Source organism: Pomacea canaliculata, linkage group LG7 (genome assembly GCF_003073045.1).
Source record: "Pomacea canaliculata isolate SZHN2017 linkage group LG7, ASM307304v1, whole genome shotgun sequence".
Classification (NCBI taxonomy): Eukaryota; Metazoa; Mollusca; class Gastropoda; order Architaenioglossa; family Ampullariidae; genus Pomacea; species Pomacea canaliculata.
In genome coordinates, this window is record NC_037596.1 from 2,836,716 (window position 1) to 2,851,006 (window position 14,291).

The following is a 14,291-nucleotide window of genomic DNA, read 5'->3' on the forward strand; positions in this document are numbered from 1 at the left end:
TAGAATACTTGAAAGAATTTACCTAAACAAAGATAACAACACCTTTAAAATCAAACCATTTATATACTTGACTTATTACTCTTCTAAAAATATGCACCTATGATATATTTATTGGTAGAAAAATAAAATGGCTGAAATAATTGTTCATGTCGTCTGCTTGTTCAGGGGAGGCTAGGCTAAAGTTTATCAATGGCGAAGTGTGTTCCATGTGAGTGTTACAATATTGCAAAATATTTCTGTTTGTCTCCTTTTAAACAAAATGCAATGCAAAATAATGCTGTTCAACATCCTAAAGATTCTTCTTTATTGTATTTGAACATTTTAGTCCTTTTTTAAAACTGAGATTGCTCCTTGCTCAAATGACTTGAGGAACCCACGTGTGTTTGTTGTGTTTGACTGGAGAACTGTGAACGTTAGTTCCCTGATAGCTAGTTTTCTTAGGCACATAACTTCAGGAGTACTCAGTAAACGCAAATGGATTTACTAATCGTAAGAACTTACTGTCAGCTAATCCGACAATCCGTCAAAGGACTGAAATAAACTTAACATTCTTTGATAAGAGAGGTTTTTCCATTTCAATACATTCCTAGAAGAGCACAGATTATTAAAATAATTTGATGTAATGTTTCAGCTGGTGTTTACGGTCGTCTTAAAGACCAGGCAGCCAGTATTTTAGAGAAGCTTAAATTGGCATATGACGTTTGGTTTGCCAAGTCTGATGTCCTTCCTAACAAGCACCAGATCATCATTGACACAGTAGTTGGTTTTCTCCTAAACAAGAAGAAGAAGTATGGCTGTTTATTTTTTAAACTGAGCATGCTGACAACACAGTTTACTTGTAGATGTATCAGTATTCATATAACTGTAGATATGATACTTTGATGGTTGCATGGCATGGTTTAACAGGTTTGCTCTTGTAGTAATTATATAAGGGGGTTAATATGGTCATCGTCAAGTAATCTTTTGAACAAATAATCACAGTATCTATTGTCTTTTTTGGTGGTGAGAGGGGTTTATGCTAGTGTTTCTTAAAATATGACTTTTGAATCATCATTTGCTGATATTGACAGAACTTACCTTTTATTATTTCTTTCTGTGGCATATGTATGTCAAAGCATGGATCCCTTAGATTGCATCATAATCTAAGCATTGAATATACTTAGTTGAATTGTTAACTTCTGTTTTGGGGGGAGGGGCGGGGGTTTGTTCAGTGGGCACACATAGTTTTCGAGAGCATGTTTCATGGAACATTTGATTGCTTGATACATAAACATATAAGACTTTATCTTCTTTAGCATTCTGCACTTGGTTAGCTATTCATAAAATCATCAGAAAGATTTTTGTATGGTTAAACTAACATTTGAATGAATCTTGCTTAGCCTATGTATTTCTTTATTGGTTTTTTGTGCATGAGGCATTGTTGCAAAGTTTAGTTGTGTCCTCAAAACATTGTGCAAAACTTTCTTGTGCCAGATTTGAGCTAACACAAGAAGAAGAAAAACAAGTTTGGAACAACTTATATGAGTTCCTTAGTAGTAAAAACCTTGATGAATGTGGAAAATATGGTAGCACACTCCTCATTAAACCATCGCTGGCTCAGGTAAGCTAAATATTGTCAACAACATATCAAGCTTCCAATAGAAAAAAGATTAAAAGTTTTGAATGAAGAAATCAAGAGTAGGTGATGTTTGAATGGCTATTTTGTGTCTGAAAATTTTATTTTGTTAGTATCAGTAGGTCTGTAGATGGTCTAGCATAAATTTGGGTTTGGTGAAGTATCTTCTGCCCCCATGACTAGTGGTGTCCTGATGAATCTGATTATTTGTACTTGCATCCATTTATTCTTTTCATGGGCTTTATGTAGGTCATTTTGGATTACCTGGAAATGTGTATCACAGAATGGGAGTCAGTAGAGAAACATGGAAGAGAAACCCTCTCCTCTGTTATTGGCTGTTGTCGTGTAATCATTGGAACCTCATCTCTCAGCTATGTCCTGACCTCAAGACCAGAAGTGCTTGTGAGTAGAAGAGAGTCGTTTACTGACATATATTTTCTCTTTGGTTTTGCCGTAAACTTTCTTGATATGATAGCAGTTAACTTCGGTAGCCATTCTATGCTGTATGATAATTTCTGTTTATTTGTTTGGCTTTTTTTTTTCAAATGGAGATGGTGGAGGTAGGTGATTTAAAGTTTAAGTTTGTCTTGTTCTTGGTGGTGTTACTTGGTTTACTGTTTACTTAAGTGCATACTGTACATTCTTTTTTAATCTTACAGATTGCCCTAACAGGATCTCTTTGTCAGCTATGGCACTTAGGACAAGTTTCTGAAAATTCAGAATCTGAAGTCTCAGTCCTTTTGTCTGAACAGTGTAAACATTTATGGTACCATCTCCGCTGTCATCCCAATCAGGCTCAGGTTGGTAAGAAGTGATTAGAAGTATCATATGTATGCTACTCAATTATAAATAATAATAAAGTTGTCTCTAAGTTCTTTGATTTCTGTACAAGTGTATTCAGTGGTTATTTTCTCTTCTTTGCTCGACTGAAGTAAGTTTGTTAATAAAGAATGACTTGTTTTGCCTTTAAAAGACTCCATTATGCCAATTTGAGAAAACCAAGTGGTCGGACAGGTTTAAGCTCAGAAGCCCTCTGGTTCAAACCCATGTGGAGCCATGAGCTTTATATGTTAAATAGGTATTTGACATTTTAGAGGGTTGGGAAAGGTAAGCCACTGGGGGAAAGCATCGGCACCATTTTTTTAAATAATGCTAATTGCGAATTTCAGATGTTGAAAGTAGTGACAGAAAAGTTGCTGCTTCCAGTGGTACACCTAGTGCATGATGTCAAGACAATTACAAGACTCAACAAATTCAAAGTCTGTGTTGAGAGTCTCCAGGAATTTGTTGTCAACACGGTATTTCATGAGTGAGTTGACTAAAAAATCAGATATTTCTTTTAAATGTTATTATTTTTATGTCAGAACTTGACATGCTTAAAATTTAAGTTAGCACCATTTTGTTAGCTTGTGAGAGACATTCCTGTTTTTTTAAATGTCACCTGCCAATTGCAGCCTAAATCTTGATTATTTGTGCAATATTTTGAGGACGGCTTTTTTATGTCTTTTTTTAAAGTTAACTCGCATGTTTTAAAATGCTACAGAGACCATGAGAGGCTGGTGAAAACATTTCTTGATGTTGTCACAAAACATCAAGACACATCACAAATTCCTCGGCTTATTGATAACTTCTTCACAAAAATACTGTCTTGTTTAAAAGAAAAGGTAAGAAAAAGCTTGAAAGTAGCCATCATCCCTGAATATACTGTGTTCAGTATAATTATTTGATATATCATATCTGTCCCTTTCTCAAATTTCTTGGGTGCTTCTTAATAATGTACCCTGAGATTGTTTAAATTATAACTACTACTTTACAGTTATTTCATCTGGGAATATGTAACTGAGATGTGGCATTTCCGTTTTTTAAGATTTTTACCTATGGGTAAAAACATAATTTAACAAAAGAAGAATTATCATAACCTTCTTCTCTATGATCTTCATAGAGAAGAAGGTTATGATAATTTCTTCTTTTGTTAATTTATGTTTTAATAAATTGTGCAGGATATTCCAGCAAAGTCTAAATCTTCAGACACAAAAGCTGCTCTTCATTTTCTTCCTGTCATTTTTCAACATGCATCAAGAAAATGGAAGTAAGGGTTTTTGTTTTGTTTTTTAGATTATTTGCTATTTAAGTTTGTGAATATTATTAACAGAAACTGTAGGTCATTTCTTTCATCAAATGTTACAATAAAGTACAATCTTGATAAGCTGCCATAAAAGGAGGTATCAAAAAAATTTTGAAATCTAAGCTACAACTATTTTTGGAAGGTGGGAGAAGTAGTTACAAGGCATTAAAACAGCTTACTTCTCAGACATGTAGTAATAGGGCATCTTTGAGGACAGTTCATGAAGCTACCATATACTGTCATATGCATGCCCAATGGGTGCACGACAACAGATCCTAGGAGTTTCTTAGGTTGTTGGTGAGATGCATGCATTATACATGTTGTGGATCATAGGCTTGTAAGAGCCAGCTATGTTTTTATATATTATTTTGACAGAAAATTCCAGTTTCAGAAGTTTCCTAAAAATAGAAATATTAAAAAGAAAACATTTATATGAGTATGGCTCCTTTTTAGCATGATTAGAGAAGAACTGTGAAAAAATTGTTTTCTGCTTCTCTGTTAGGAAATATCCACAGCAGTGTTTCCAGCTATTATGCTTTTTCTTAACATCTCTTGGAATGCCAGAAGAAGGACAAGTTGAGAAAATTATGGATGATCATGTTGCAACAGTTTCTCACCTCCTTTCATTAGTACACGACTGTGGCATCTATAATGTTGTAGCTGACAAAATTGGAGGAGAAGTGCAGCTGAAATATTTTAGACATGTTCTACAAGTTCTTCTACAAACTGACAAGTAGGTTCAGTGTCTCTGAACTATCTGTTTAAAATTATTCTAATTCTGCATGGCTATTACTCTCAGGGTGCTGAGTTGTAACACTTTCAATTATCAGATATTGTTCGACATCTGACATCTATCTTGTGTCTTTTTACAAAAATTAAAAAGCCAGAATGAACTGACAACAAAGTATGGGATTCCAACAAAAAGAAGAAAGTGGAAAAACCATTTTTTATTTTGCTCATGTTTGTTTGCTCTTTTTTATTTTGTTTTTTGCTGTTGTTGTACAGTATTTGTGCACAGAGTGAGGCAGTATGTTTGAGTAAAGAATAGAACTGTTTATACTACTACTATAGAAACTGCAAACAATCATGCTTACCTCCATAAACTGTCCCAGTACATTAAGAGTTTTATTGAAGGGGATAATCAAGATGTTTTGTCATCTGTACTTAATAGATGTCTTCTGCGTACAGACATGAAGATGTGTGCAAGTGCATGTTGACATTTCTTCAGCTGAACCACCTGATCCTGGAGCCCTACATGCTCAAAGTGCTTGATCATTGCTGTTCTATACACATTCAGGTTAGTCTGCTTCAGTGCTTTGTTGGACAACAGCTAGCATTAGATTTATTCTCTTTGTGGATGTTTTTTGATCTCTTTTTGCTTTGACTGTTGGCACTGTGCAGTTTGCACTGTGTGTCTGCTCACGGTAAATGTTTTGGTTAAGTAGAAGAGTAATCACTTGTTTTTATTGATTTATTATTTATTTTGTTTTTAATTTGTTGTCTGCCCACCACCTCCTTGCATTCTACTTGTGCATAGTGATCCCTAGTTCTTTTCCTTCTTCAACAGATCACATCCATTGTTGCTCATTTGTTTTATCAAACCTGGTCTTGGTATACATTGACTCTATGTCTGCATACCTGTCATGATATTGCACTTTAGATATGTGTGTCATAAACAAGTGCACTGCCATTTTTCTCATTTTCAGGAACAAGGCCGCAATAAGAGTTATAACCTAGATGTTTTTATGTCAGAGCTTATATCTACATATTCCCAACTTCATCAAACTCCAAAGTGGATGAATTTTATCTTGGCATATAATGATTCAAATCCTCGAGCAGTTCCAATGTTGTTTTCTCTGCAAACATTCAGTAACAGGTGAGGTGCATTTTATTTCAGCATGTTTAAGCCAACAACTTTGATGGTTTAATGAAAGTTAACAAAGAATCTTTGAGTTAAAACTCTCAACATTCTTATCTTTTTTTTTCTTTGAGTGTTTTGATCCTTCAGCTATAATACCTGCCATAACTCAACAAGTGAAAAAAAAGTAAAAAAAAAAAAGATATAATGTGGTGGTGATGAAACAGTTGTTGATTTTAAATCTATACATAGCAATCTCTACTTGGACTTGAAATGGTGAATATTTTTGTACACACCTGGAGTTTGTGTATGTTTGTAGACTTTTTTGATGCCACATTATGACAACTTTATACAAATGCTTGTACCTGCAAAAAATGATGGACTTTCCACACTCTCCCAAAATGACAAACTTTCTGTCAGTTCACTTGTAGGCATAAATTTATGTCTAAAGAGGGCAAATGCTTTTGCTTTTCTTTTGTTTCAGATATGGACAAGTCATGTGTTCACTCCCTTATTCAACAGCCTTAGACATGTGGACTAAATTTGTTGAACAAATTCATACACACGTCCAGGGTTTTCTAAATGAAAATGGTCAGTGTCTTTTATTCTTGGGGAGGGTGTTGATCGTGGAAGATTTAGGACTATGTGCTGCTATACTAATTTTACATTACCAACTCAATATGCATTAGAGATAGTTCATCAGCTTATAATCTCATGGCCTGATAAGCACTTTCTAACAATGTAGCAGCTGTTATACATGGCTTTTGCAAGGAATTCTTTTAACATTGTCTGCTACCTGTCTACTGTGGAGGTGAAATTGACTAAAGCAACTCTGAGCATATTTCAAAATTTCTAGGGTCTAATAAGACACAGGCTTTAGAAGTTCATTTGCTTCTGATTTTGTTCTTAAATTGAGAACTCGGAAAAGCTAAAACAGTCTATAATTGCAAGCCTGTTTTGCATGTCATGAACTTGCAGAAGCTTCTTCAGCCAAGCTGTGGGGAAGTACTTTGCTCTTTCATGAGTTTATCAGTCACGTCAGATTGTTTGATGCCAGTGTGACCGGAAAAGCAGTGGAAAAGATCCAGGCTCTGCAGAAAGAGCTAGAAGAAAAAATTATTTTGCCTTGTAAAAAATTAATTATTCAGAAAGGAAAGGTAGGTGCATAATTTTTTTAGTTTTTAATTTCTTCTCCATAATGTTGCAGATAACACGACTAGATGGAATTATCCCGACTAGCTACCTTAATTCGAGCTATCCACTCTCAATTGGACACATTGCATGTAAGATGATTTTCGATTTCGGTGTCTCTCATAGTGCAAAGGACGCACTCAGAAAAAGAAAGGCAGTATACAACAGACATTTTCACATCATTGTCAAGGATATTTTTGACACCCAAGTCACTGTGCAATGCTGAATAATTGGGAGTGGATAGCTGGAATTGAGATAGTCTGGATAACTCCATATAGTTATGTCACCTAGTAAGTGCTTGAAAAAAGTAATTTGTACCATCAAAAATGATATTTTGACAGATTGTTCATCTGTTTGGTTTGAAACCTCAGCACATCTGTATGGACTGTATTTACATACCTTGCTTCACTGGGATTAACATTAATTTCATTTATATTTTTTAGCATCCTTGTTCCCCAGCCTTATCTGTTGTGTTTTAATTTAAAAGATGTCAGTGTATGTTTAAACATGCTTCTTTCATTGCTGCAGGATGAACTTGCATGCAGGTCGTGTTTACTTCTTGCCTACTGCTTGGGAAATGTTAAGGTAATGTTGATGCAGTACAAGACAAGCAGAGCTGATCCAGATCAGTTTTTGGTGAAGGAAAATGACTTGCCCTTTTCTTTGAAACCACATGAGTTGTTGAAAGTGAAAAAGTCTCTGGATGAAGATGTTGTCCTGCATTATCTTGCTGTGAGTATTTTCTTAAGAGTTAGAATCTCAAAGGTCTTTACTCTGCGCTCAACCATCTCTCTTTTATATGTGTGCATTCATTCACACAGGAAATTGATCAGACTTGTTTGTATCTGATAAATTTATTTTGGGTCAGTGCTGCTAAATAGGAAAATTTATTATGCTTTCCCTTTTGTCTCTCTCTTGCAACACCACATGCTTCCCTATCAAGGAGGGGTATATGCATCCTAAATATCTATTATTATATTATTATTGTCGTTAATTAATTCGTATATGATTTACCTTTGAGAACCTAAATGTTTTTAAACAATTACTCTTTCATAAAACTGTATTTCGCTTCATTTTGAGGTAAATGGAAAATAAGCACAAATTGCGACAGATCCATTTGTAAGAGATGGATTTGGGATGGTAGTGTTTTATTGTTACTTATTTTTCCATGCTTCATGTACACATGCCAGTTGTCTTGGATAAGGGATAACAGAAGTTTATTTTTTTGTGGAGTGGGAGGTAGACAGGAGGGTAGGGGAGAGGGGTATTTTAAGTATCAAGATACTTAATACTACAGAAACTCAACATATTTTCTCCAGGACCTTCTTACTGTTCAGAAATTGCAAGCTTTTGAGGAAGTGGAGACAATGTGTTTGGCCAAAAAGCCAGAAGTACAAAGTTTTCTGACTTTTTTTAAGGAAACAACTAGTTGTACAGACTTTTCCCAGACTTGGAATGGCAGTGTAAGGTTTTACTAATTTCTTTTTCTGAAATCAATATATTTTTAGAGTTTTTAATACAATTATTTTATATTAAGGATTGGAGAGTGAGATAATGGGGCAAATTTGTGTTTCTGGCTATGATTAGCTATTTATCCATATTGATATGAACCATGTAAAGTATAAAAAAAATATCAAGGGTTTTATTTTGCTGTCATACTTGTATAGATTAAACGGGTACTAGTAATAATAAACAAATATGTTCAATTGCAATGTTGCTCACTTCTCATTTTGTCTTTGTTCAACAGATAGCCACAATCAACAATGGCAATTATTTACTGGCAACATTCTTCCATGTAGCACAGAAAGTTCCCTTTCTTCTACCCATCATGCTTCTTGAAAATTGTGATGATCTGTCAAAATTCTTGGTGGATATTTTTTCAAAACCTATCATTTGCAGCCCAACAAAAGAAGGAAGGTATGATCGTCTGAAAACTAGACTTGTATGTGTTCGTGACATCTGATTTAGATAATGTGTTAACTCCTACTAAAGTGTTTATCGATGAAATGTCAGCAAATCATGTCTCTAGTTTTCAGTTTATGACAGTATGCATACTTCTACACATCTACTTGATTACACATACTTGCAGTCTTATTTACTTCTTCATGCTTGCTTTTTGAAAAGTACATATTAGGCAGATATATGAGGTTTTTTAGTATAAAATGCCCATAGAGATGCTACTCTAATGGGGTGGGACGAGAATACTTTATATCATTTGTGAGTTTTAAATAGATCTGTACTTTAGTTTGCGTATTTTGTGCATGTGTACAAGGGAAAGGAGGTTTTAAGAGATTTTTTTTCTCCAGAAAAATTGCATTTTAAAATTAATTGTAGTTTGCTTGTTTACAGAGAAGAAACTATGAGTCATATTCCTAACTGCAAACAAAATTGTATATACAGTTAATAAATAATATTTCTGGGTCAGTTCCTTAGTCACTACTTGTCACCTTCGCTTTTTTGCTGTTTTGTTTTTAGACACACACTTAGGAGCACAGCACAGATGCTTTTGTGCAACTCAGCTGCAGCAGAGAGCAGGCAATTGCTTTCAGTCTTAATCTGCACTTTGTGGAAAGAGATGTGCACAGAGTTTTCTCCTCCAGGAAGGTACTGACTGAAAATGTTTTCTTACTTCTTATCTCCCCCTTTCCCAACTTATATTCAGCTGGTTACTGGTCACATTGACTCAACCATACTGACCACAGTTCAGAGTAAGAAAGTCAGACCAACCCATGCCCAAATGATGATTACCTATTACCTAATAATGTAATAATCAAATATTTCCATCAGTTATGTGTTCCTCAATCACTATAAATAAGCAGGGCAAAACTGTTGTTTGTGCTGTGAATTTGTCACATGATTATGCAAGACTGCTGGAAACAAGACTCTTAACAATATATGTCCAGAGAAGAAATGTTAAGTTGCATATCAAAGTAATTTTGTTTTCGAATCACTTTTTGAAAAATCTGATAATCTTTATTTTTTTTATTTCAGTTGTTAATATCAAATGTCTGTAGACTTCTGGTTAATAGTGGGAGAGAACATTCGTCATTATTGGTTTATGGTTATTGGTGAATCAAGCTGTGCAAATTCAAATGTTGTTGAACAAAATATATTCTGTATGAAGATTGAGTAAATTTAGCAAGGGAAAAAATAAAATAAATGCAGTTCAATGTGCTTTATTTGCATGATCTTTATTCCCTTAGAGTCTTGATCCAAGGAAGTTTAAAGTGTCCAGTGACTACCATCCTACTTAAAGGGAATAAAATTGGTTTTAAAATACTTATCTGTAACTGTGCTATTTATTCTGGTTTAAAATAGAAACATGAGAAAACAAACTTTGTTCAAGATAGTATCCAAAAATATTTGGCAAGATTCATTTCCAGAGATATGATATGTTGATATAACAAAATTATTCTTGTATTTTAAATTAAGATTATGGTTTTGTAAAATTGATATTTCTTATCTAAAGTAGTGAAAGCCACAAAAAGAAAAGGACTGTTCCTTCTAAGCATCAAACAGTTCTTTGTAGTCTTGGAGAAAGTGACATCCTTTGGAGTGAGCATTCAGAGAGGTGAGATACAGTGCTTCAAGTCGGTTGTTTTTCATCACCAGAAGCAAATCCCAATACTAAACATTGGAGGCATTTTGGAACATTTTGAGTGCTTTTAGTATTATAGCCACTAGTCTGCTTGGAGAAACAGTAGCCTGAAAATTAAATGTATTCAAATCAAATTTTTAATAAACATGATACGTGAGTAGATTCTTACACATTACAAGGCAGCATCTGTGCTAGAAAACTGCATTGCTTGCCTATACAAAAGCACTGGATTTTCCTATTTGAACCTATATAAACCTCTACTTCTTATGGTCTGCATAACCATACTTATAATCAGTGTCATAAAATTTAGCTCTTCTTTATTTAGCTTCTATAGCATGCAGATACACAAGGAACATAGCTTCAATACAATGTTATCATGTTTGTTATCATGTTATTCAGAAATGACTGTCACAATTGTGTATATTGTTGAGAGCTTTGAATTTCAGTACTATTTTTAAACCTCAATGCTGTCTTTTGCTGTAGTCGTGTGCAGTCAGTTGGGCAGTTGGTGAATGCAGTGCTGGAGTGCGAGGATGTGCAACCAATAGTTTTGTCAGTGTCACAGAAAACTTGCTGCAGGTGGGTATAGAAAACCAGTTTAAGATGAATTCTACCTGTTAGTGCTGCTTCTGTCACATCACTAGCATGCACTTTCAGTTTGGTCATGCACTTGTAAGACATTTATGTATTTCATTTAACATAAACACAGAGCAGGTCTACCTCTACAGGTGGGCGGTTGTTTGCACAACAGTTAGTACCTGTCACCAATACAGTGAGGATTTGCTGTCCTGGGTTCAGATTTTGTCTTGAGCACACTGTTTTTTCTCTGTATATGGCATCTGTTTACATGGCTGGCTGCCTTGCCATGATATAGCCTTGGTTTGCTGGCTCAGCATAGAACACAAATCCCCTTCCCCTCCAACTATAGCTCTAATTAACAAAACTGTACCTAAACAGTAAGGAGTACCAAAAATCAGTTATGTATCACATATTGTACTCTTTTCTTATTTAAGAAAAATCAGTGAACAAGTATCAGAAAGATGGTTTTTGTCAACCAAACAAAAAAGGTCAAAATTGCCATACCAGGCTTGGCCGGCACACTCTCCACCTTCCTGTATGTAGTTCAACGTGGCAACCATTGTGTCTCATTGGGAAGGGAAAAATGACTGCTTGTTCATTATTCAAGACTCACCCCACTAGAACCTGAAATCTCTCACCCCTTACACTTTCTTGTCCTGCATGTGTGACCTGAATTGTCTGCCTGTTTACAATGCTGATGTGCAATTTACCCTAAAGTTATAATTCTTGACCTTGCTTGACATTGTCCTGTTTTTCCTGCAATGCATATCCTGTTTCGCATAGTCCTGCATTCTTTTTTCCTTTTTTTTTTGACAGATTCTGCATTGCGTACCTCTGGCCTATTTACCTCCAGGCTCACAACTGCAGTGCATTTTGGGATTGCTTACACTGCTGAGCCTACAAGCCAGCAAGGAGTTCACATCTTCAAGGATCCCAGACAACCATAAACCTACCAGTTGCAACCAGTTGTATGCCATGTCAACAGAACTTACATCCCTGCCTTATGGATGGAGAAGAGAAAAAGTTAAAAGATGAATCCTGTGTTCAGCAGCGGATTGGAGATGAGTTGTGTCAACTGCTAAAAGTGCTGCTTGATGCTAGTGCTGGGACATCAGTATTTTGCTGTGTGGAGCCAAGACTTGTAGTAAACTTCCTTTCAAGGCTTTGTGACAAGGTAGGCAAATAGATCACTTAAATCACATGTGGGTCTGGTAAATATGTGTTATTGAAGTATTGTTTTCTTTGAGGAGTTTACTTTATAAAGTATTTGAACATATGTTTTTCTTTTTGGTTTTAGCAGTATTTTTGTTCTGTTTAGCTTTTGGTTCTCTTTTCAGTTTTTTATTTATCATGTCTGTGTGTAACATATTGGCATAACATTTGTACTTGCCACTTGAGACTGGTTCAAATATTCATGCTCAAGTTCTGCTTTCAGTGTTCTGCCGAAGAAGGTTCACCTTTAGGGCTTCTTTTGAAGAAGACTGTTGCAACTGTTATGGCTGACTTTCAGAGTGTTCTGGCACTGGATGGATTGATTTCTCAGGTGAGTTAGTGCACTGCTGTGCTCTTGAGAGCTTAAGTAGGCACACATTCAAGTCTAGGATCTGGTACAGGAACCTAATCATTCATCATAACACGGCATGGATATTAATCAGTCATTCTCTACCCAAATGAACTTTCAGCTGCTCAGCTTTTGCTACAATGTCAAGATTTTTTCATAAATCAATGTTGGCCTATTTGACATTTAAGTATTAACAGAGTATTTGCCAACATTCAAATTTAAATCTTATATTGGGTTTATGTTTTCAACTTCTCTTTACACTGAATCGGCTTGTTTTTCTATATTTTGAATCTTTTTGTTCCATCGCATGCAGCTTATCCAAAGAATAAAGAGAGTGAACAAAAAGATGGCTGAAACAGATCATGTCTTGGACCTTGCTGAGCATAGGCAGCTCTTGACAGTGGCTGCCTACATTTTGCAAGAATCACACTGGGTAAAGCAATCTGTGTGTATGGGCATGCATGTGTTTGTGTCTGCAATCATATCTGTTTCTGTGTATACAGACATTCAGATGTAATGTCTGTGCATGCATAGGTTGTGTTGTAGTATCACAGAAAAGGCATGCTGAATGACCTTTGTTCCTGGTAACTATGACTGGTAGCTATCAGCCTAGTTTTTGAATCTGGCAAAGTAAATCCTGTTTCTGCTTTTCTGTTGGTAAGACCAAACATAGGGATATACTTGTAGGTGGCACTTACTTTGCTTCCATTCTTTCCATAACAAATTAGGCATGTATCTCTGCAGTGGTAAGGTGTTATGCCACAACATTTAAACCAACTTCACATAGTCTTATAGCTGTGTTGAAAATGATTCATCTTAACTAGTTCTGTTTGTATTAAGTGCATTTTTATAAGTAAAGCAGTGCTATGTTGGAACTTATTGTTTATTTTTATGATGTAATTTCTTTCAATTGCACTTCCACAGTTCGTCTAGACAACCTTTGCTCATCTGCATTTGATATGTGGTTTTTTGTTGGGTTTTTTTGTAGACAATCTTTTTTTTTTTGTGTGCAGCACTTGAAGAAAGATTTCTATCGCAAAGATGTGCAGGAAGCTTCCCGTACATGTTTCACAAAACTGTCAGCAGCCATCACCCAGTTGGTAGACTCTATAAGGCAGCATGTTCCCACTAACAAAGCAGAGAAAATTCCATTTGTCCTGATGCAGTGTCTGACAGCTGTTGTCAAACAGCACTGTGCAGACAACCCCCTGGGTGAGGGATTGGAGACAGACTTTATACAGAGAGTGGAGTTTCTCTTGCAGAATATTTTGGATCTGAATGTGCAGGGAGTTGCAGATGAGGTGAGGCATGAAGCAAGTTTTTCTGTTGTGTGCAAGTGATTGAGGGAGAAGTAACATTTATAATTGTGATTAACTTCCTAAAAGGAATTTCATGAACATTTTATGAGTTTTATTTTTTTTTTATTTCCTACAAGGAGGCCATCTCTGCAAAAATTCTAGCAACTACAGCAGATCTTCATTTCCTGTCTTGTGTGTATAAGCACCATTCCTCATTCTCCAGACTGTTGACAGCTGAAAAAACTTCGTGCTGTTTGGAACTTTCTTCAACGCTGCCTTTGTGAAAGATTGCACAGGGTTAGCAATGATGTTGCAGCTGACACCACTGAAGACACAACAGCAGAAGATTTTGGTGACTTTTTAATGAATGTGGATCTGAATTATTCTGCCCAAAATGAAGCCTCATCTTTCAAAAGAAAACGATCATTACCTAATGAAGGGATTTAAATAAAAGTCCAAGAAAGAA

General features: G+C 35.5%; 2 protein-coding genes across 3 annotated transcripts; both read left to right on the forward strand.

Moving 5' to 3' along the window:
- Positions 1–142: 142 nt before the first annotated feature.
- Positions 143–11,918, forward strand: LOC112569441 (unhealthy ribosome biogenesis protein 2 homolog). 2 transcript variants are annotated; one of them, XM_025247209.1, is made up of 20 exons: positions 143–208; positions 632–788; positions 1,474–1,600; positions 1,865–2,017; positions 2,275–2,415; positions 2,785–2,924; positions 3,159–3,279; positions 3,616–3,704; positions 4,243–4,473; positions 4,929–5,037; positions 5,447–5,616; positions 6,083–6,189; positions 6,577–6,755; positions 7,318–7,521; positions 8,109–8,252; positions 8,537–8,706; positions 9,265–9,393; positions 10,259–10,360; positions 10,871–10,966; positions 11,783–11,918. In XM_025247209.1, exons 1-20 carry the CDS (start codon positions 190–192, stop codon positions 11,859–11,861), a joined length of 2,667 nt encoding a protein of 888 aa, XP_025102994.1. In that variant the 5' UTR covers positions 143–189; the 3' UTR covers positions 11,862–11,918. The 2 variants fall into 2 exon arrangements, with proteins under 2 accessions (XP_025102994.1, XP_025102995.1); XM_025247210.1 differs by having other exon boundaries at positions 10,262–10,360.
- LOC112569449 lies at positions 11,865–14,128 on the forward strand. Its single transcript, XM_025247236.1, has 5 exons — positions 11,865–12,140; positions 12,402–12,509; positions 12,841–12,960; positions 13,541–13,828; positions 13,963–14,128. Exons 1-5 carry the CDS (start codon positions 11,937–11,939, stop codon positions 14,107–14,109), a joined length of 867 nt encoding a protein of 288 aa, XP_025103021.1. The 5' UTR covers positions 11,865–11,936; the 3' UTR covers positions 14,110–14,128.
- The last annotated feature ends 163 nt before the right edge of the window (positions 14,129–14,291 follow it).

What these genes read in the sequence shown, in the direction of transcription:
- LOC112569441 (XM_025247209.1), top strand. An exon ending in TGTCTTGTTTAAAAGAAAAG is followed by an intron (nt 3,280 to 3,615) that starts GTAAGAAAAAGC and finishes TAAATTGTGCAG; the next exon opens with GATATTCCAGCAAAGTCTAA. An exon ending in AGCCCAACAAAAGAAGGAAG is followed by an intron (nt 8,707 to 9,264) that starts GTATGATCGTCT and finishes TTTTGTTTTTAG; the next exon opens with ACACACACTTAGGAGCACAG.
- LOC112569449 (XM_025247236.1), top strand. Translation starts at nt 11,937, where the DNA reads ATGCCATGTCAACAGAACTTACATCCCTGCCTTATGGATGGAGAAGAG. An exon ending in TTTCAAGGCTTTGTGACAAG is followed by an intron (nt 12,141 to 12,401) that starts GTAGGCAAATAG and finishes TTCTGCTTTCAG; the next exon opens with TGTTCTGCCGAAGAAGGTTC. An exon ending in TTTTGCAAGAATCACACTGG is followed by an intron (nt 12,961 to 13,540) that starts GTAAAGCAATCT and finishes TTTTGTGTGCAG; the next exon opens with CACTTGAAGAAAGATTTCTA.